This window comes from Cyprinus carpio, chromosome A6 (genome assembly GCF_018340385.1).
Source record: "Cyprinus carpio isolate SPL01 chromosome A6, ASM1834038v1, whole genome shotgun sequence".
Lineage (NCBI taxonomy): Eukaryota > Metazoa > Chordata > Actinopteri > Cypriniformes > Cyprinidae > Cyprinus > Cyprinus carpio.
The window spans coordinates 11,164,465-11,185,848 of NC_056577.1; the positions used below are offsets into that span (position 1 = coordinate 11,164,465).

Consider the following 21,384-nt stretch of genomic DNA (forward strand, 5'->3'; position numbering starts at 1 on the left):
TTATAATGTAATGTATTGAACTTTTAAATCTGTTTAATGACTGCCAAGGAAGTTGATAAAAGATTTTAAGTTCTGTACATTAAATAAATAAATAAATCTGATAAATCTCTCTAATCAGTGGTAGACTTGATCATAGGCGACACAGGGTGGCAATGTTCAGCACAGAATGCTTTCGCTCGTTTAGCTGTCAGAAACTTTATTTATCTTCCAAATGCTCTGTGAAATCACAAGTTAAAATGCAATGAAATGAGCTACCATTACTGATATAACCTGACAAACAGCATTTTTTTTTTTGACAATTTTCATCTAAAATGGACAATGCATCCTTGTCATACACAGTGACCAATTACACATAGAGAGGCATAAGAATTAAATATTTAATGTGAGAATACAGCTTATAGTACAGTTAACATGGTTTACTGTACACTAGCATGAACTTTAGATAATATTAATGACAAATGTCTGTATTTCAGAATGGTTTTATAGTGTGAGCCCCCTGAGGCAAAGAGTAATTTGATAATTTTATGGTTTTGCAGTGATACTTAGTGAATAAGCTATTTTAATCTCCTTGAAGCATTGAAAAACTGTTAAGTTATGGACATTTTTAAATTTGCATTGATTGCATTGATTGATTTCACTCAAATACATTTATCATTCATATATCTTTTTAACATTTTATATCTTTTGAATGTAATCATTAATCAGTAATCAATAAGTATTCAGTGATCATGGTATTGTGTAGTCTAGAGAGTTAATGGGTTTTCTTGTGTAACTCTTAAGGGGTCACTCAGCTGCTGAATTTGCCAGGTGTGTGCATATGTGTCAGTCTTTACATGATTTTATGAACGTTAGCAGTATGTATCAGATATAATATAAGCTGCTGTGAGCCTGTTTGTTCATCTCTTTGCTCGCAGAGAGCAAGCTGTGTGTAAACCAGATCATCTTCTGCAGAAAATTAAAGCAAGACATTCTCAGTCTTCACAATTATTTTATTACTTTATTAAATCAGAATTCCGGCGACAGTTACTAAAAAAAAAAAAAAAAAAAAAAAAAAAAAAAAAAAACAGGTCAGATCAAGAGATTTTATTAGAAATAAAATTAATATGATTATGCAAATGAAAGCATTCTGAAGTCAAACCATGAGTCATTCAGCAGCAAACACACAAACAGAAGTTTCTTTGTAGGAAATACTATAGTCCACATGCATTTTTTTTCTTGTTTTATAAAACAAGAAAAAATAAATAAATAAAATAAGCACATTAGTTAATAAAAGTATAGTGTCACCCATTTTGGTGTCATAACTGGTTATATGAGAAAGACTGCCAAGTGTGTTAAGACATTCAGAATAGCAATGCTTGTAAATTCAGACCCTGTTATATTGGTATGAATATACAAAAGTCACTGTATCAGTATAGCACAATTAAGGGTCTATTAGCCACTAGAAAATACAGAAACAGATACATATTCACTTACATGAACTCACCGTATTCCTATTAAGAACTCTTGCAATGCATTAAAATTAGATTTTGTGTCACATATAAATCAACACATAAAATCTTAAATATAAGTCAACACCAAAATGCATACATTAAATAATTCTACATTACATTTGAACTCATCAAAGTCCAATTCTTTGATATAAATAATAAACATTCTGAACAGAGCACTGTTAACACAGAGCATATACAACTTGTGAATCCAACTCACGATGTAATTACGAGCTATTGAGCTAAGTTTGAAAAGAAAACCTAAAGACCTTGAGCTGTTGTTTCATCCATCTGGAACTGGGTGTACATTTGACAAGCTAAATGACCCTTTAAAAAGTCACATCATTACATTCAAATCAACTTCTATTACTTGCTTCCTTACTGTATAATCACAGATGCATTGCCAAAAGGTGTCAATTCTTCTGGTCCACAGCTGATAGTTAATCTTACTTAGACTACTTATGTCTGACACTTTCAATTATTCACATTATTGCAGTTCACAACACAGCATTAAACAAAGATGTAAACTTTAGCCAAGAAAAATGTCAAAAGTGAAACAATCAGGTCTTTTTTTTTTTTTTTTTTTTTTGAAAGGCTGAAAAATCATTAAATCACACGATTAGATCAACTGGTTTGTAATTGTACAAATTTTGAACAAATGTTTTTAGGACCAGAATAAAAAGAAAAAGGATATCATGCGCTGTATGAAATATATATTTGTAACAAATTATAAACCAGCAATGAATCTACACAGGTGTGACCATAATTAAAATGAACTGGAAATCAGTTTTCTCTTTTTCTAAAATCACAACATTTATGACTGCCTGTTTCGCCAGTTACAGAAGTTAAAATAAGCATATTTTAATACAATTTATTGCTCACATGTATGATAACTTGAATACATTTTTAAAATACTGAGAGAGCATTTAAATAAATAAGAGCAATAACAACTGCTAGACATTCAGCATGGTAAGGTTCTTTACTAAAACTAAAAACTATATCTAATTAACAAGACATCATATTCTTGTACACAGACACAATTCCAAAATTGCCTAAATACAGGCTGCTTCTTAGAAAACTTTTTACTGAAGAGACCCTTCAGTGTAGACAATAAATACAGTTTGCAGAGAGGCTCCTGTTGGGTAAAGCTTTTCTTTAGTTTTTCTGTTATTTTATGGAATGAATAAATTGAACTGGCTTAATTACACTAATTGTAGTTCAACAATTCCCAGGTTTTAAGAACACTGATGAGGCCAAAAAACAGTTAAAGACCAGAACACCAGAGCACAATATGATTTCAGGAGGTTGTCATGGTTGAAGGGTCAGTCCACATGGCTGCCACATCTCTGAACCTGCAGAGAGTATAATGGCAAAAATGTAAGCACGCACACCATAAGGATCAATGACCAATAAAACTGTTCACGACAATGAAACATAAAAATAAATAAATAAATAAAAACTTTTGAACATTACAGTCAAGTCAAGTTCTTAGAAATAGAACATTTGTGCTGTTTCAGGTGTTTTAGATATATATTAAACCATTTTCAAGATATATTTAAAAATGTATTTAAAAATAAAAATTTAATGTGGTGTAGGCAAAAATGAATAATATACACTGCCATTCAAATATTGGAATTAATAAGATTTTTTTCTTTTAAAGAAATTAATACTTTTTTTCAAGCTTGAATGCATTATAAAGACATATTTATATTTCAAATAAAGACTGTTGCTCTTCAACTCTACTGCAACTTCTTTCAATCCTGGAAAAAAAAAAAAAACCTTCCAAACTTCATTAACGCACCACAACCATTTTCAACTAATAATAATAACAAGTAGAAAGTTTTTTTTTTCTTAAATACTAAAATCACATATTAGATTTCTTAGGGAACACTGAAGACTGGAGTAATAGTCATTGCAAATAGTTGCTATTTCAGAGAGAGAGAAAAAAATAATTATACCGTATTAAAATATAAATCAGCCATTTTAACATAAGACTCTTCTGTTAAAAAAATTAGCCTTTTGGTGTATATTTAATTATTTTTCCCCCCTAAAAAGTATTACAATTAAAATTATTAGTTTACTATTTAAAAACATCTGTTTTTACCAGTTAAATGTCATTGCTCGCTTTGAATCTCACCTGGCATTTATGAGGTACTGTGCCAGGCATATTTTCACATGTTCCACAAAAATGGTGATCTGACGGTCTGATGACCCCTCCATGGCATTAGCAATTTTGATCTGAGCCCCAGACATTTGACGGATTTCATTAATTTTTGTGCCCTGACGTCCGATTATGCAGCCTATTAGCTAGAAACACAAAGCAGACAGATTAAAGTCAGTTTGAAAAATCAACAACTCTTCCTTAAATTCTTCTTTAATACAACGAGGGGGTTACTGAAGATAAAGAATTATGCTCACATCATTTGGAATGGTGAGTTCATGAGTACTGGCCTGTGAACTGGCATCCACACCTAGTAACAGAAAGAGAGTGGGAGAATTGAGAAGCCTTTTTTTTTTAAACAATATTAACCGTGTTAAAACTGTACACTGTATAAATTATAAAATGCTATGGTAAAAACCTATTATTTGTTAACAGTAAGTTCCCTTAGTATATATGGTAAAAACTGAAAGAAATGTAATGGGACATTTCATGTAATTTTAAATACTGTTTATAAGTAAATCACTTACAATTACAGTTTTTGGAAGTGAAAAAGAACAGGTCCTCTTGTAATTTACAGTGACAAATACTTAAATTGACATTCCTAGAATTTCCTTTGTGACACTTAACATTTGAGGGATTTTTCAATCTTTGTTTTTTTACTTATCAGTTAGGTACATTAGGGTTTATGTGAATTTTTTGTGTGTGTATGTGTGTAAAACTAAATATGCTGATTCTGGCAACCACAGTTGTGCAACCAGCTGTTTTTTTTGTTTTTTTGTTTTGTTTTTATGCTATATGTGTAGCATATTTATTAATATTATATCTTTGCCTAATGAATATTCATATATCCATCTAATGTATGTTTGCATTAGGGAGAGGTTAAGTGGTGTCACTATATGTACTGCCGTTGTGCGGTATTCTTTCAGAAGGTACCACTTAAGTACCCATATGTATACTTTAGGTTCTGATAGTACCTTTAAGGTATTAATATGCAACCCATCGAAGGGGAGAAGAGTGAAAAACAAAAGTGAATGAAAGAGCTACAGGTATATAGTGAAGGGTGTGCAGCGGGGGGGTTGGGTACGTACCAGGGAAAGCGGGGGTGGTCTGTCCGAGGGAGGTAAAGGGGGTTTGCTGCATAACCAGTTGATGGAGCTTTGTCAACTGCTGGGCAAGGGAGGAGGATCAGTACACCTAAGAAGTTATGTTTAAATAAAAGAGTCCTGCTTGGACCTTCACAAACTCATCTAGACACTAACAAGGGGAAGCTGTGAGAATTCTAATTTATGACACTACTATAAAAAACACAAAAATATCAGTTGAATGAATTTTAGTAAGGCAGGTCACAAAAAAAGGTTAACAAGAACGCTACACTAAAGAGGGAAGAAGAATTAGAAGTTGTACTCACTTCTGGGTGTGGGATGGCATATTGTCCCTGAATGGTGTAGGCCTAAGAAAGGAAAAAGAATCTTCAATGTACATACAGAATTCAATATCAATGTACTTTACACACAGCTGTAGGTACATAAATTTTATAATTGTAGCAATTATGTTTAATAATAATCACATTTTAAATGCGGAACACATGGCTATCAAGTGAAAACTAATTAATTTCATGGCCTGAATTAACTATGTGACACAAAATTTTACATTTAAGTTACAATTAAATAAATATTTGTACATATAAGGGTGCTTTCACACTAGCACTTTTGGTGTGCACCCGGGTTCGAATGATGTCAGAGTTCGGTACGTTCAGATGTCGTGAACGCGGAACATATAGTCTTTTTTTCCTCAAAATTCTTAGGTCTTTCCATTTTGTGCGCAGAAGGGTGAATGTACTTTTAATTTTGTGGATAAGGAAAACAACTTTCATGGAGATTATCAAATGCATATATTGTAATCCACGAAATTAATGCAATGAATGAACGTCTTTGAATGAGATACTGTATTTCGACTATGAAAAGGATCTGGATTATTTGTCCACAAAATGTTATTTACACAGTCCATTTCGTGGTTCATCATGTCACAATATGCATTTCCTTTGTCATCCATTTTACCAAATGTATTTTCTTTATCAATGAAATAAATTAAATAAATTAACATTTGACTTTGTGAATGAAATAATGTTCTGTTACATTTCATTTTTTTAGTGAAATCCAACTGGCTTTTGTCTTTCTGTACATGAAATCATGTGCTGGTTTTACATTTTCTGTGGATGAAATCCAACTGGCTTTTGTCTTTTTGTATGAATTCTATTAAACTAAAATTGTATTTTGTTAGAATTTCTTCAAGTAATTCAATTATCCAAAAAGACTGTTATTACATTTTACATTTATCACTCCATAGGAATATGTATACTTGTTTATGTCTCAGAAATACATATCGTAAGTATCATAACTTCACATATGATATCATGAGTTCATGCAATTTATCTTGGCAAATGGCTCACATCCTACTAGTTTATTTTTATATAATAATACTATGTTTGTATGTACTGTATGCCTGTAGTAGTAATAGTGTATAGTTTAACCATACTTACAGGCAGAGGCTGATGCTGCAGTAACAAGCTGAGGCCGGCTGTGGCTGGTGCTGTCAGAGTATCTGCCCTTACCTGGCCCCCAGAGAAAATGACTTGTGCAGTGGCAGGCTTCGGCCTATATGGAATTGTGGCACCTTTGGGTGGGGACTGGTAAAAGTCAGTGAAGGTCAAATAAAGATGGAAAAGGTAGAAATTAAGAAAAAATAAAAGTGGGGGCAAACTATAATAGAACAGAATGTAACAGATGCTCAGATGGTTACCAAAATGAGACCATGATAAAAAAATGAACTCCCTCTTTGACGTAAGAAAATATGATGATATTCAAATCTAAACATCTATTTTAAATCTGTCACACAACGTTGCTCTATTTTTCTTATTTCCACAAAACACAAAATGAGATCTTTTTAAGAATAACTGTGGTTTTTGCACTTCACGACATTTGGTTGGGTTGACATTAGTTGATGTTTGAGGTTTGTGTCGCAATATTTTATATATATATCATCTGTGTATGCATGTGCTGATCAATGTTTGGATTTGATCTGAAAGTGGATAAAGCAGTGGCGGACTGGGACAGTAAATCAGGCCGGGAATTTGACTCCACCCCAGGTCACCTCTGTTGGTGCAGTCACAACCACCCAATTCATGTGTCCACCAGACTGCTAAACTTGTAGGCTAACCCTGTTAGTTGATGTAACAGGTAGACTACCATACATAGTATGAATGGGTAAATAAATAAACCCTGAAAAACTCACTAGGAATCCACCATCTATATCATCTTTCCCTGAATCCCTCTCTCTCTCACTCTGCACATCTAGTTTCTCTGCTATATGAAATAAGCACCTTTCAATAATCTATATTAATTGTGCAGCCATCAATTGTATGTCCCCATGATCACAGTCCCACTACTGATGATCTTATAAATCATAAAAGCACATATTGTTCTAAGAGTACAGCCAGCATGTTTAGTTTTGCTTTAGTTTTAAACTTTACAGGAAGGTTCCTGCTCTGACTCAAAAGCTGAACTGTCCACCCCCTTTTGTTTAACAGCAGGAGCACTTGGAGCACTAGTGCTACTGTTGCTTCCTTCAATAAACATTGTAGACTAGACTACATATTGTATGCTAGAAATGGAAAATCAAAATTTCTGGTCAAATTTGGCACTAAAAAAATACTGTGTCCCCATATGTAAAACATTGTGCTAGTTTGTCATAAAGATGCTCTTTTAAAACGTCTATCATTATATATATTTGTAATTTTTTTTTTTAGAACAGTTTGTATCTATATGTAAGTCTATGTAAGTCTCTTTGGATGAAAGCGTCCGTCTGCCAAATGATTATGTAAATATAAGGGGTGGAACAGTTCAACTTTTTCACGGTTACTGTAGGTTTGTTTCACAGTATGTGCTATGTTTATGGAAAAACGATACTTTCAAAAAATATATATTTTATCATATTATTAAGAATATTCTAACTACAAGCAACAGCACAAATAAATACAATAGAGTAAAGCTACAAATAAAATAAACTGACTTTCATGGTTTTTTAGGTAGGTATAGCATAGTTTTTAGGTACATAAATTGAATAAAGTAATCAAATGTAAAACAGCATTGCATTTTGGACTACAAATGAAAGATAAATCTTTATTAAAGTTACAAAAGCTTTTCAATCAAGAGCAGTGAGTGATTTCTTTGTTGTTGCTGTTCGATTAATATAAAGACTGTCACTTTAAAAGAATACACTGATCCAGTGTTCGTATTCGTATTGAACAAGAGTGAATGGTTTGGCCACGGGGTTTTTTTTTTTTCATCGCTGTTGTTGTAATGTCTGGGAAGCCAGAATGTTCATCCATCAACAGAAACATATATTAACTGAACCCTGTTTGTTTAACATGTTATTTATATAAACCATATTACAGATGCTTTGTCAGATTTAAGTTGAACAGCGTTTCCAGCGCGTGCCGAACCGTGTGTGAAGAACCGAACAGGGGTGCGTTTCCCAAAACCATAGTTGCTAACTAAGTTAGCAACTTTATTGGTTGCAATGCAATTTCCCATTGCCAACCAACTAAGTTGCTAACAGGTTAGCAACTATGGTTTTGGGAAACGCACCCCAGTTCGATTTTTTCAGTGAACCGTCCCACCCCTAATAAATATAATGTAAATGTAATGCTGACCGACCTGCTCCCTTACTGGTGAACATGGCTGGGATTTTGCATCAACTTAATGCGTCTGTAGCCAGGGCTTTTCTCTCTTTTATACGTTCCCGCTCTGCTCCTCCTTTGCTTTTACGCTCCGTTTTTTGCACGGTTTTCTAAGATGAAGCCTGCCTCTGGATATATCCAATTAGGCAGTGCTTCGCTGATGTTGGGTCATGTGTTGGTGTCATTTTCACTCCGCGATCGCCTGATTCGTAGATTCATAAATCCGTCAATTAATTCGCAGTTGCATCCCAGCCTATTGCACGTCAGCCTGATCGACTGCACAGCGGCAGAACGAAATACATAACTACCATCAACCAACCTAAAAATTAAACGGTGCTCCCGATGGCCAGTCCGCCCCTGGGATAAAGTGTTAGATTTCTATCTATTCATCACACTGCCTTTTTGCAGCTTGAGAGTTTTGATTTTCATAATATGGACAAAAACAGTTGGAACATTCTTCAAAATATCTTCTTTTGTGTTCCACAGGAGTCAGAAAAACTTTCAAATTGGAACAACATGAGAGTGAGAGTTGAGTGAACTATTTCTTTAACCTCAAAACCACTGTAATTTATCTATTCCTTACCTCCAACATGACCACACAGATCTGCTTCACACACTGGACAATGGCCTCTGGAGCACCTGAGATAGTGACTGCCCGCTCAGTAGAATTGGGCAACATGTCTCCAGCCACTTGCACTTGAGCCCCTGTAGTCTGGAGAACAAGCACAGCACAATCAGACATGACAGAAACCCTTGGAACACAGCACTACCATACTTCAGTAACAATGGCATTCTGAGCATTAAAATAAATATTGCTGCACTTTATGAAATATGTAGATCATAAATAAATTTTAAGTATGAACGTACCTCCCTCATCTCCTTGATCTTGGAGCCTCCTTTCCCAATTAGAGAGCCACACTGACTGGCCGGCACCACCAAACGCAAAGTCACTGGAGGCTTACTAGTAGCCTGGCTATTGCTCATAGAGTTAACAATATCCTGCGTAGAACCAAAACATTGATTTCTATTACAGATTTTTATTGATTTCTTTTGGGGTTTTAGTAACATTTTCATTAGAAAAAGGTCTAATACTTCTTCAAACTTGTATGCGATCATGGCGAAGGCCTTGAATATGGCATCTGTGGGTCCTGTTATGGTAACTATCCTCTCTGGGCAATTCCCCTCTGAAATATTTATGCGTGCATTACTCTGTAGAAACAGTTTGTGATGTTTGTTAATAACCATGTTACACTTATCACAGCAACTAAAATGAATTGTAACGTTACTTACATCCTCACGCATTTTCTTCACAGTTTCTCCTTTCTGAAAAGAATAATTGCATTTTTGATAAAACACAGATGTTAATGATTGTACAATTTACATTTCTAATAAAAACAAGTTAAAATCCATACAGTACCAAAAAAATAAAATAAAAAATACTGTTACAAACTCAAGTATATGCAAGTAATGTCTTGGTGCTGAATGTGTCTTTTTACCTTGCCTATAATGCTGCCAACCTCCTGCAAAATAAAAAAGATAATATGTTTATTGTAATAACAAGCTTCTATCCATTTCCATTTAAAGAGAGACGTTTTTGTCCTCTTACAAAATATAGTACTATGTCCACAATCTGTTCTTTATCACTGGTGGAATTATTACCGTGGAGCAGTAAAATGTGGAAATTTACCATTAGATGCATGTTGTTCTTTTACCTTGCCATGCATGAGGAGTCTGATAGTCAGAGTGACATTGAGTCCTCCTTCAGATTGCACTATATTGGGCTCCATGGTGAGGATTTAGGACTGGGTGTATTAGTTAGGAACTGACAGGAGCAGTCTAGGAATAGGGGCCAGTGGTCACCACACAGTCACCTAAAAACCTGAAGGAAGCAACAAAAAACCTTACATGCTTATTTTAATATTTTCATTTTGAAATAAAAGCAGATTAAAATGTGTTATTACACTGCAAACCCAACAAGTTCGGATAACTCATTTCAGTTTAAAGAAACTGATTACCTTACCGATAGTAATGAGTACAGTGAAATTTTTTTCATTTGAGCTCACTGAAAAATAATTTTCTTAATATACAATTAAACTAAACACTTTATTCAAATACTTTGTGTATCTGAGATTCATTGTAGCAAGTAAAACCATTAATATTAAATTAACTCGAACGTCTTGCAGTTAACTGCTAACTAGCTGATCTGCTAACACAAAACTAACAAATAGACTGAACTATGAGCAAGTGTAATTACTGGTCTTTAAATAAATCAGCATAAATATTAGTTCACTATTCATTGGCCCATCATCTGTTACAGTCTTCAGCTGGTGTGCCCGGGAGGGCCACCAGATGACACTGTCTTTTTGTGAGTGTTGTGTTTGTTTGGTGCCATGTGCTCTCTCCTGTCTATTTTCTGACCCCGCCCATCTTGTTACGTCATTATTGTTTCAGTTGCTCCACCTGTGTTTCTCCCTTTCCTCTGGACTCCATTCCCCTAAACTCCACTCACCTGTTCTCTCGTTACCTTATTCCTTTATTTAATTTTTCCCAGCTGTTTACCTGATTGCCTCTTCTTTATAAGCTTCCTGTGTTTTCTGTTCTGTGCTCGTTTGTCTCATGTATGTACCGGTTTGTGCCTTTGATGTCTGGCTGCCCTGTGTTCAGTTGATGACTAGTTGTAACCATGAATGCTACTCTGGTTTTTTCAGTTTCAGTTGTGATTTTGTTTATTTTGGTGATTTAGAAATAAAGAGTCCTCATCTGCCTGCACTTGAGTCTTCGCCTCTTACGATCCGTGACATCATCAACCTAACAACAGCCTCAGTTCTTAAGCACAAGTCCTGAGTCTCCAGCTTTGAGGCAGCAACAGATACAACCACCTTCTGAGCCTCCAGATTCTGATTCCCTCCTCTGACCAGCAGAGGGTGCCATCCCCTGAGTATTGACTATCTTGTACACTGTATTCTGACTACATTTCCCATCAGCCCCTGCATCTGGCTCTGATTGCTCGGAGCACCTGAGACTCATTACCTGGGCTTTATAAGCCGCTCTGGCACACGGTCTCTTTGCAAAGTCTTGCTATTCCTTTGGTTATCAATTCTGAGCATTATTTCTGATTGTCTACCCGTTGTGACCCGCATCTGAATTATCGTCTTGATTCTCTGCTGTTTGCCCCTTGGACTATCTGCCTGGACTTTGATCTTTGAACATTTGCTGCCTGCCTCGACCCTTGCTTGTATTACAAACTGTGAATGCTTGCTGCCTGCCCCAACCCTTTATATGACTAACGACAATGAGACTGTCCATTCTTTGATATTGTGTTTGCTGGTACCGATCTCTGCCCGTTGTACTTGAGCAATAATAAAAGCCTGCAAATGGATCCCAAGCCGTGTGATGTTCTGTTACAGAAGACTTCGCCACTCTGCTATCCAGCGGCCATTGCTCATCTGTCAACTGAATTGTCTGCTCAGGCCAACCAACTCATGGCTCACCAGCAGCTTGCCGTCTCACATTGATCACGGAGGAGTTAGTAAAGACGCTGCAGAATCTTCGCTTGACGCCATCAGAGATTACCCCACCTAGTCACCCAGCACCACAAGCGGCAGCCGCCATTTCACAGGTGCCGGTGACACCATCTCGCATGAATCCCCGTCTGGCATACCCTGAGAAATTTGATGGTTATCCAACCAAGTGCAGGGGGTTCCCCCTCCAATGCTCATTATTCGTTCATCAGCAACACACATTATATCCAACCGACGCTGGTAAGATCTCCTTGATTTGTTTATTACTGGTAAAGCATTGGAGTGGATTACGGTTGTGTGGAGGGAGGATGGGTCTGCATTCCCCTCATTTGAGATCTTTCTTCAGCACTTCAGGGAGGTCTTTGATTCAACTCAACGGTTACTGGTATTGTCACAAGATAAGAAAACTGCTGCTGAATACGCCTTGACTTTTCGCACACTGGCAGCACAGACTAATTGGGTTGAGGATACCCTCAAAGTACTGTTTAGGAAGGGGTTATCTCACGGTCTACAGTCAGAATTGGCATGTAAAGATGAGGGAAGGAATTTGGATCAGTTTATTGAACTCGCCATTCAGATGGATAATCTGATCCATTCACAAAGACCATCTGCTCGTCAATCACCCCGGCTGCCATTCTCTGCTTCACCTGACCACATCGAAACCATGGAGATCAGTACATGTCACCTGTCAGCGGAGGGGAGGGATCGCCGGCTGTCTCAGCACCTCTGTCTGTATTGTGGGCAACCTGGTCACATCAGAGTCTCCTGCCCCAATAGACCGCATTGAGAGCATCCATCTTCGGTGAGTGTCAATGTTAATACATTAAACCCTGATCACTGTGTTACTGTTCCTGTAATTATAACAAAGAATGGGAACTCATTTTCTACATCAGCCCTGTTAGATTCTGGAGCGGCAGGCAACTTTGTCAAGAGAGTTTGCAGGAACTGGAGATGCAAATTGGAGTTCTACACAGGGAAAAGATTCAGTTCTACATCATTCAAAGCTCTAATGTACCCGTAATTCTTGGCCTACCCTGGTTACGCCGACATAACCCCCTTGTTTCCTGGACCGAGGAACAGATCTGTCAATGGAGTAAGTCATGCCACTCTCGTAGTCTTTCCACAGTTTCACCACTGCCTGTTTGTTCTGTTAGCCTGTTTAAGGAGGAAGAATAACTAATCAATCTACCATCAGAGTATGCAGACCTGACTGAGGTCTTCAGCAAGAATAAGGCTACCCAGTTGCCTCCTCATCTCGCTAATGACTGCGGAATTGAACTATTGCCTGGAACCCCCCCCCCCAAGGGTCGCATATTTCCCCTGTCTCAGCCTGAATCAGAAGCAATGAGGAATTATATTGAGGAGGAGCTGGCTAAGGGCTTCATTCATCCCTCAACGTCACCTGCATCTGCCAGCTTCTTCTTCATTAAAAAGAAGGATGGAGGACTGAGACCATGCATTGACTATCGGGGGTTAAATGAGATGACTGTTAAGTTCCATTATTCTTTACCACTTATTCCTGCAGCTCTGGAACAGCTCCGTTCAGCCAAGTATTATACTAAATTGAACTTACGCAGTGCTTACAACTTGATTCACATTCGGGAAGGGGACGAGTGGAAGACATCTTTCTCCACATGCACAGGCCACTACGAATATTTGGTTATGCCCTTCGGACTGGTCAATAGTCCGTCGGTCTTCCAATCCTTTATCACCGAGGTCTTCTGACATATACTAAACAGAACTGTGATTGAATACATTGAAGATATCCTGGTGTTTTCAACTTCCCTTCAAGAACATGTCCAGCATGTCCGAGCCATTCTCCAAAGACTTATTCAGTACAAGCTCTACGCCAAGGTGGAGAAATGTGAGTTTCACCAAACCTCTACTACTTTCCTGGGATACATTATCAGTTCTGAGGGGGTCGCCATGGATGACAACAAGGTACAAGCAGTCTTAAACTGGCCTCAACCCTCTACAACAAAGGAGTTGCAGCGCTTCTATAGGAGGTTCATCAGAAACTTCGGCTCTGTAGCAGGTCCTCTTACGGCAATGGTCAAGAAGGGTAGTAATCGTCTACTATGGTCAGATACAAGCCATCAAGGCTTTTCGTCAGCTGAAGCAACGTCTCACCACAGCCCCAATACTCCACCACCCAGATCCAGAACTCCCATTTGTCGTCGAGGTTGATGCTGCTAATAATGTCCAAAGACAACCATGACCTTTATCCATCAATGTGAGACATGCAACACCCAGAAAGCATCACGACTACAACCAGCTGGTCTGCTTCAACCATTACCCATCCCACAGCGTCCATGGACCCACATTGCGATTGACTTTATCACAGATCTCCCAGCTTCCGATGGTTACACCACCATCCTCACCATCATCGACCGTTTCTCTAAAGCCTGTCAACTGATCCCTCTACCTAAACTCCCGACGGCCATGGAGACTGCAGAACAACTCTGTAACATGGTATTTTGGTTTTATGGTCTGCCTGAGAATATTGTGTCCGACAGAGGACCCCAGTTTACTTAATGACTCTGGTCAGCGTTCTTCTTTATGTTGGGTGTCAATGTAAGCCTAATGTCAGGGTATCATCCACAGGCTAATGGTCAGGTTGAGAAACTCAATCAAGAGCTTGCTCACTTCCTAAGGTCGTATTGCAGTCAAAACCAAAAGGATTGGAATCGCTTCATAATGTGGGCAGAGTGTGCCCAAAACTCCCTCCGTAAGCCGTCTACTGGACTCACGCCATTTCAATGTGTGCTGGGGTTCCAGCCCCCACTATTCCCTTGGTCAGGTGAACCCACAAATGTCCCTGCTGTCAATGACTGGCTACAATGCTGTGAGGATACTTGGAATCAAGCCCACATTCACTTACGACGGGCTGTTCATCGACAAAAGGATCAGGCAGAAAGCCATTGCTGCCCTGGTCCCGAGTATGCCCCTAGCCAGTGGGTCTGGCTCTCCACTAAGGATCTACGTCTTCAACTATGGTGCAAGAAACTAATTCCCAGGTACGTGGGTCCCTTCCAAATTATTTGTCAGATTACACCTGTATCCTATCGCCTTGATAGTGTCACAGGGATGAACTCCGTGATTAACTCCTCTGACCAGCAGTGGGCGCCATCCCCTGAGTACTGACTATCTTGTACACCGTATTCTGACTACATTTCCCATCGGTCCCCGCATCTCGCTCTGATTGCTCTGAGCACCTGAGACTCATTACCTGGGATTTATAAGCTACTCTGGCACACGGCCTCTTTGTGAAGTCTTGCTATTCCATTGGTTATCAATTCTGAGTGTTATTTCTGATTGTCTACCCGTTGTGACCTGCGTCTAAATTATCGTCTTGATTCTCTGCTGTTTGCCCCTTGGACTATCTGCCTGGACCTTGATCTTTGAACTGCTTCCTGCCTGCCTCAACCCTTGCTTGTATTACGAACTGTGAATGCTTGCTGCCCGCCACCGACCCTTTATATGACTAACCACAACAAGACTGTCCATTTTTTGATATTGTGTCTACAACGATATCTCTGCCCGTTGTACTTGAGCAATAATATAAGCCTGTAAATGGATCCTAAGCCATGTGATCTCCTGTTACAATAACTTCATTGGTGACATGAGTACCCATCACTACACTATTTCGCCTCCCTAGGTTGGCGAAAGCAAAAATCACTACATAAACTAACACTTAATTTTTACATTTACTATTCTTACTGAGTCTAAAGCAAAATTTTCAGTATTTTTGAGTAAAATGCACTTGTTCCATCTAGTAAATATAACTTTCACACTGTCATAATCAGAGAAACATAAGTTTTATGGGAAAACTAGAGTCATATAAACTCTAATACATATTGCTTAGGTCAAGTTTTGGTTTTTTAACATCAGAGATTATAATACCTCGAAAAAGCTAAATAGTTAACTAAATCAAATAAATATGATTTTTTGAAGTAAATTTATTTAATTTGATTATAGCAGATGCTTTGCCAGTGATCATGTATCTTGCAAGGCGAAAAAAGCATAAAATAATTATGTATTATTATTATTACTATTATTATTATCCCTGTCTGCAGCCTTTGACACAGATCAGTTTTTAATTAATGGATTGCGTGCATAATAGTCATGTCATCAGCCAGTCAGAATTTATCAGCAATGTCAAGAGATAATTTTCCCATGGCTGCATCATTTCACAGCTCAGGTGACTGGCTGAAACAAAAAAAAGTATTATTATTACAAATAAGAAAGAATAGACTGTTATAACAAAAGCATTAATTTCTCTGAATAAATTTTACAATAAAATCAATCCAACAATCAAAATGTTTAGAATGTTGCTCTGCCCATCTCAGACCAGCAGGCAGAGGTAGCAGGGGACAAATAGAGAAGGATGAAATCTACAGCCAGATGTCCTCCAATCTCCCACATGATGCCAGATTACTTAAAGACTTTAATCCAGATTAACAACATCCAGGGGTTAGTGTCTAGTCTTAACAACAAAAATAATCTACAGAAATCTACGATCAGTTCCAGGCCTAGAAGACTAGAAGCTAGAGGCAAATAAATAAACCTCCTTGGTTATATAAAATAATAGGTTTAAAGCTATGTCATAGTAGAAACATCTCACATCTTGATGTGTACAATTCTTAAAAGCTAAATAGCTTGTGGAACAGGAGATACATTTTTGAAGAAGAGAAAAATGTTAACAGTGGGATGAGCCAGTAATCATGAGGGAGGATTATACACAACACACTTTCATAAGGGCCAATCAGACTGAAACAGATGGCATTATTTTGTGCCAAGGGGATCAAAGATGAATCAGGTCTGATTTTGAAATACTTTTGCACCCATAATGCCTCAGAGGAAAAGCCCTACTAAGATAGTATGGACAGGAGCTTTGTTTTTGCATCAGTTGTCTAATTAGAGTTTCACTTCTATCTGATGTGATAAGGTCGTGCAGAAAACAAAATGGCCACATATGGCACGGTTTGAAGGCATGTTTGCTTCAAATTAGCAAACTCATTCTCTTTTTCAGACTCACCTTTTCATCACTTCTACACATGAACACACACACACACACACACACACACACACACACACACACACGTTTACTTAGCTATCTAAATGGGGACATTCCATATTATAAATTACAAACATAATATACAAACCACATATTCTACCACCCTACACCTAAACCTACCCCTTACAGAAAACTTTCTGCATTTTTACAATAAAACAAACAAACAAACAAACAAACAAAAAACCCTTTGTTTACTTTATTTTTATACCAGTTTACAAATGAGGACATCCCCAGAGGGAGGTTTTTGGAGATTTTGTCAGGTTTAGCTCACTTTTGGGTACAAATTAGTCACCAAAATATGGTTAAGTACACACACACACAGATATAAAAGTACATGGATTAATAAACATGCAAACAATGCTGAATCCAGGTTTCTTGTTTTCATTTATTTATTTTATTAGCAATTTAGTTATTAGCAGATTTCACTGCTGAATCACAGACAATGGACACACAAAAAAACCCTGCACCAACACAATGATTTTTCAAATCAGTGTACAATTTGCTGTTTTGAATCAGGAATATTCTGCTTTCATGCCTACTTCCGTTTGATTTATGACCTCAGCTTGCACATAGAGAATTCATGGCAAAAAATTTCACTGCCTATTGCTTCCGAATTCTACTCCAGGATAAAGTTGTCTGTAACTGCTGGTCTAGGATAAATTTCATAAAGCCAAATCCAAACCTTTAAGATTAGTGAAATATAAAAGCTGACTCTACATCAGTGATTGCTGAAAGCTGCTATAATGCATCACTTGCCATGTTTACCATATGTGCCGAGAAAACGGAGTCATCTATAGAAATTTATATGATATATTTTAGATTTAAATGATCATTTAAATTATTTTTTTTTAAAATAAAGGCAGCGTAAAATGGATTAAGTACATTTTAATATTATTTAAATACTATTGCACAGTTGTTTAATAATGCCAATATATCACTGAATACAAAGTAAATATTTGTTAAAAATTCAACCATGCAGTCTATTCTAGCTACTTTTGTACTTACAGTATACTGGTGATACAATACACATTACCTGAGGTACTGTGGCCTACACATTATGTCCACAGTTTAGCTACTAGAGCTCCCCCTCTAATTTCAGAAGCACCGTCAGAGATTTTGGCCTGTGCGCAGCATTGTAAGAGCAGCACTGCTCATGAATTCTGATTGGGAAAGTGGGTCAGCCTTTCTACTAAAGAGCTTCTGGCCTCTTCCTCTGGAGCGGCTATCAAATTAAGCACGCTTTGTGCATGGCTGAGCATTGCTCAGAAAAAGCTCCCCCTGTTTCCACTGCGCATCTCTTCACGGCACTCAATGTAGAAAAATTTATTGTTAGAAGAGGGTCTTCCCTCTCTGCACTGTGACTGAGGTTTTAGTTCCAATAAAGAGTGACATCTATTATTTAAACCTACTGAGGCATGAACTGCATTAAATACAGAAAGAAGATATTAACAATGAAAACATTAAAGAGAGACCACTTTATTCTTATTATATACATGTCCATTTTTAATTGTTTTTAGTAACTTGCAACACATTTGAAGATAAATGATTTTTTGGGATTTATTGTTTCATAATATTATTATTTTTATTGCTGTCCTGTAATATTGTCCTGTCTATTGTGGTAAAGCATATTATTTTTAGTATACTGAATTTTATAGGAATAAACAAGACCTTATTGTGATTGAATGTAAACTTACAATTACACTAAGATAACATTTAGAAAGGTGTTTTAAAGTTAATAAACCCAGTCATTAGTTTGAATTTCAAGAAGAGTCACAAGAAAACAAAACGATTTTCTCAACCTTGTGATTCAGCCAAGAAATACAAACACAGTTAACACTGAATCATGAATGACAGCGGATCTAATTCTACCATGTCACTGTCTTTAAGCATTCTCTTGGTTTGAAAGTTTCTAACAGTGTAAAATAATGGAAACTTCACTGAATTTTGCAGTGGTCTACCTGCTTTTGTCTAGTCATTGTCAAACAAATGTTGCAGAGGAGGTTTGGATCAAAGAAAGTTACATGTGTCATTTTCATGCAAACACATGGCAAATTGATACCCTGTATACCATGTGTTGCAAATTAACTAGATGTCATTGACTTCTTTTAGCTTGAATAAGTGATTTTTATGTAAATGTTGCATATTCATTGATGGCCAAAGTGGCTTTAAAATTCAAATCCCCTGAAGAACCACATATCCTGAATCACCCTAGTAAGCCTATGAGCATGAATTGATATTGCTATTTTATGATGATGATAATCAGGATAATGACTGTTCAGATATTTTCAGTTCTGATCAAAGTCAGTTTCGGTGCAGTGCCACCTCAACTATCTGTCACATACAAAGAGAGTGCAGATACCCATAGACAAGTCTCGTGGTAATTATCCAATAATTAAATTATCTTACACTCTGAGAAATAAAGGTACAAAAGCTGTCACTGGGGCAGTACCTTTTCAAAAGGTATCTAAAGGGTCCATTTTGGTACCGTAAAGGTACATATTAGTACTTAAAGTGTACATATTAGAACCTAATAGGAACAAAAGTATACCTTTTGAAAAGGTACTGCCCCAGTGACAGCTTTTGTACCTTCATTTCTGAGAGTGTACATAAACTTTGTTAAATGTACATATCATTGTGCAGACCGCACTGAGGAAGAAATAAAGGATCTAATTGACCAATTTTCCTAAAAGACATCCCTCAAACACATATTGTTCCTTTGTATTTGTTTAATTAGGTGTAATGACTCATTTAGGCATGTCCTCGAGATTCAAATACAACCATTTCCGAACAATGTCCAGCAAGGTTTAAACAATAGTTGTAGTGATTCATGAATTAATGATATGTTTGACCTATGTTTGGCCTAGAAATCAAACTAGTTTCAAAGCGGATATGTTAAAGGTATTATAGACTCACAGTTCATAATGCTATTTGTAGTACGATCATCCAAAATGATGTAAAATGTCAAAATGTATGTTTGTTTTCAATCAAAAGTAAATAAACATTAAGAAAAATATGTGTCATAATATGTAGGTTGCATATAATCCATTTTCATTTCCGTTCAAATTTGAAATGCACATAAGAATGAATATTCAGAATAAAATAACCTCCTGAAACATCCTCAGAAAACAATAAAAATAGAAGCTTGAAAAGAGGCTTTACCTTTGGTGCTACTGGAAACAGATGGCCACCACTTTCGATGTTTGCAAAAAGATTAATAAAAACGGGCTGCCAAACGGAAAATAATTTTTCTCCTATCCTCTTGGTTAACTCAGATTTAAAGGTGGCATCCAATTGGCTAGAAGATGGAGTCATGTGAACACAGTGTCACAACACGTGACTTTCTCGCCAAACAGAATGATGGCAAAAACGCATTTGGACTGAAGTGATTTTGGGGTTCAATTTTGATCTTCGGACAGTGCTCTGAAATGCTAAAAGGAGGTCAGGAGACCATGGGTGCAGGGGCACAGGGGTTTTCCCCTCCTGCGAGATATCCAAATCTGTCCTATGAAACACCCTGGCAATTCAGCAAAAACAATTGGATTGGTGCTCATCTGTGTCATGCGTGTTCTTTACCCTGAGGGTGTCTCAGTTATGATGATAGATATTTACTCTAACAATGAATAACTTAAGTAAATCTCCTAATCTCCCCCTGCCCCACATCACCAAGCAAAGCAGTGTTTCAAACCAAAGATATAGAGTATAATAGGTACCAACTTCTTGGCAACAAGGACCACTTCCCTCATTGAAATTGATAGGGTATTTACATCTTTACATTCTATAGCACACAGGTGTGAATTATGGCATTGGACTGTCCATTAATGTTAGGTTGTTGCCCCATGCAATGTACTCTATTACACTTTCAATTCTATGCTCCAGCCAGCCCAGAATTACAATGATCTCTAGCATTCTCCTCCATGGATTAAGTGACCCAGAGCAAATCTATGGCTATGTTAGGACAGTTGTGGAGGGATTAAGCTCCAGTCATTATGACTGAGGTGCTCCATTCAGATAGTCACTGTAAATATATTCTCTATTCTTGTACTTACATAGGACATTACAGGGGGTTTATATATATATATATATATATATATATATATATATATATATATGTATGTGTGTGTGTGTGTGTGTGTGTTTTGTGCCCTACTTCATTCTAATTATTTCAAAACCAAGCGGCTATAGTTTTAGCTTTCCTTAACCTCTTTCTTAAAAACACACACACGCTAGATTTATTAAACAGAAAAATGCAAGTTTTTCCCATGTTAAAGTTTTAAAAAACTTTACAAATTGCTTTATGATCGTTGGTTAGGACTATAATGGAGGGTGATATGCAGCCTGCTGTCTATTCAGTGGCCCCTGGGAAGATGACACAAATAGAGCATTAAATTAGTTCCACACTG

General features: G+C 37.1%; 1 protein-coding gene across 5 annotated transcripts; it reads right to left on the minus strand.

Annotated features, from left to right (window-relative positions):
- Positions 1-1,042: 1,042 nt before the first annotated feature.
- LOC109080483 (poly(rC)-binding protein 3-like) lies at positions 1,043-20,429 on the minus strand. Of its 5 annotated transcripts, XM_042758035.1 has the most exons (14): positions 20,144-20,429; positions 12,941-13,062; positions 10,099-10,265; positions 9,883-9,906; positions 9,677-9,709; positions 9,479-9,595; positions 9,254-9,385; positions 8,970-9,098; positions 6,188-6,334; positions 5,057-5,098; positions 4,737-4,815; positions 3,906-3,958; positions 3,625-3,794; positions 1,043-2,839 (listed from the first exon to the last, which is right to left on the minus strand). In XM_042758035.1, the coding sequence occupies exons 3-14, from the start codon at positions 10,171-10,173 to the stop codon at positions 2,785-2,787; spliced, it is 1,056 nt and encodes a 351-aa protein (XP_042613969.1). In that variant the 5' UTR covers positions 10,174-10,265; positions 12,941-13,062; positions 20,144-20,429; the 3' UTR covers positions 1,043-2,784. The 5 variants fall into 5 exon arrangements, with proteins under 5 accessions (XP_042613969.1, XP_042613968.1, XP_042613972.1 ...); XM_042758034.1 differs by lacking the exon at positions 12,941-13,062 and having other exon boundaries at positions 20,144-20,427; XM_042758038.1 differs by lacking the exon at positions 12,941-13,062 and having other exon boundaries at positions 4,737-4,812; positions 20,144-20,415.
- Between the last annotated feature and the right edge of the window lie 955 nt (positions 20,430-21,384).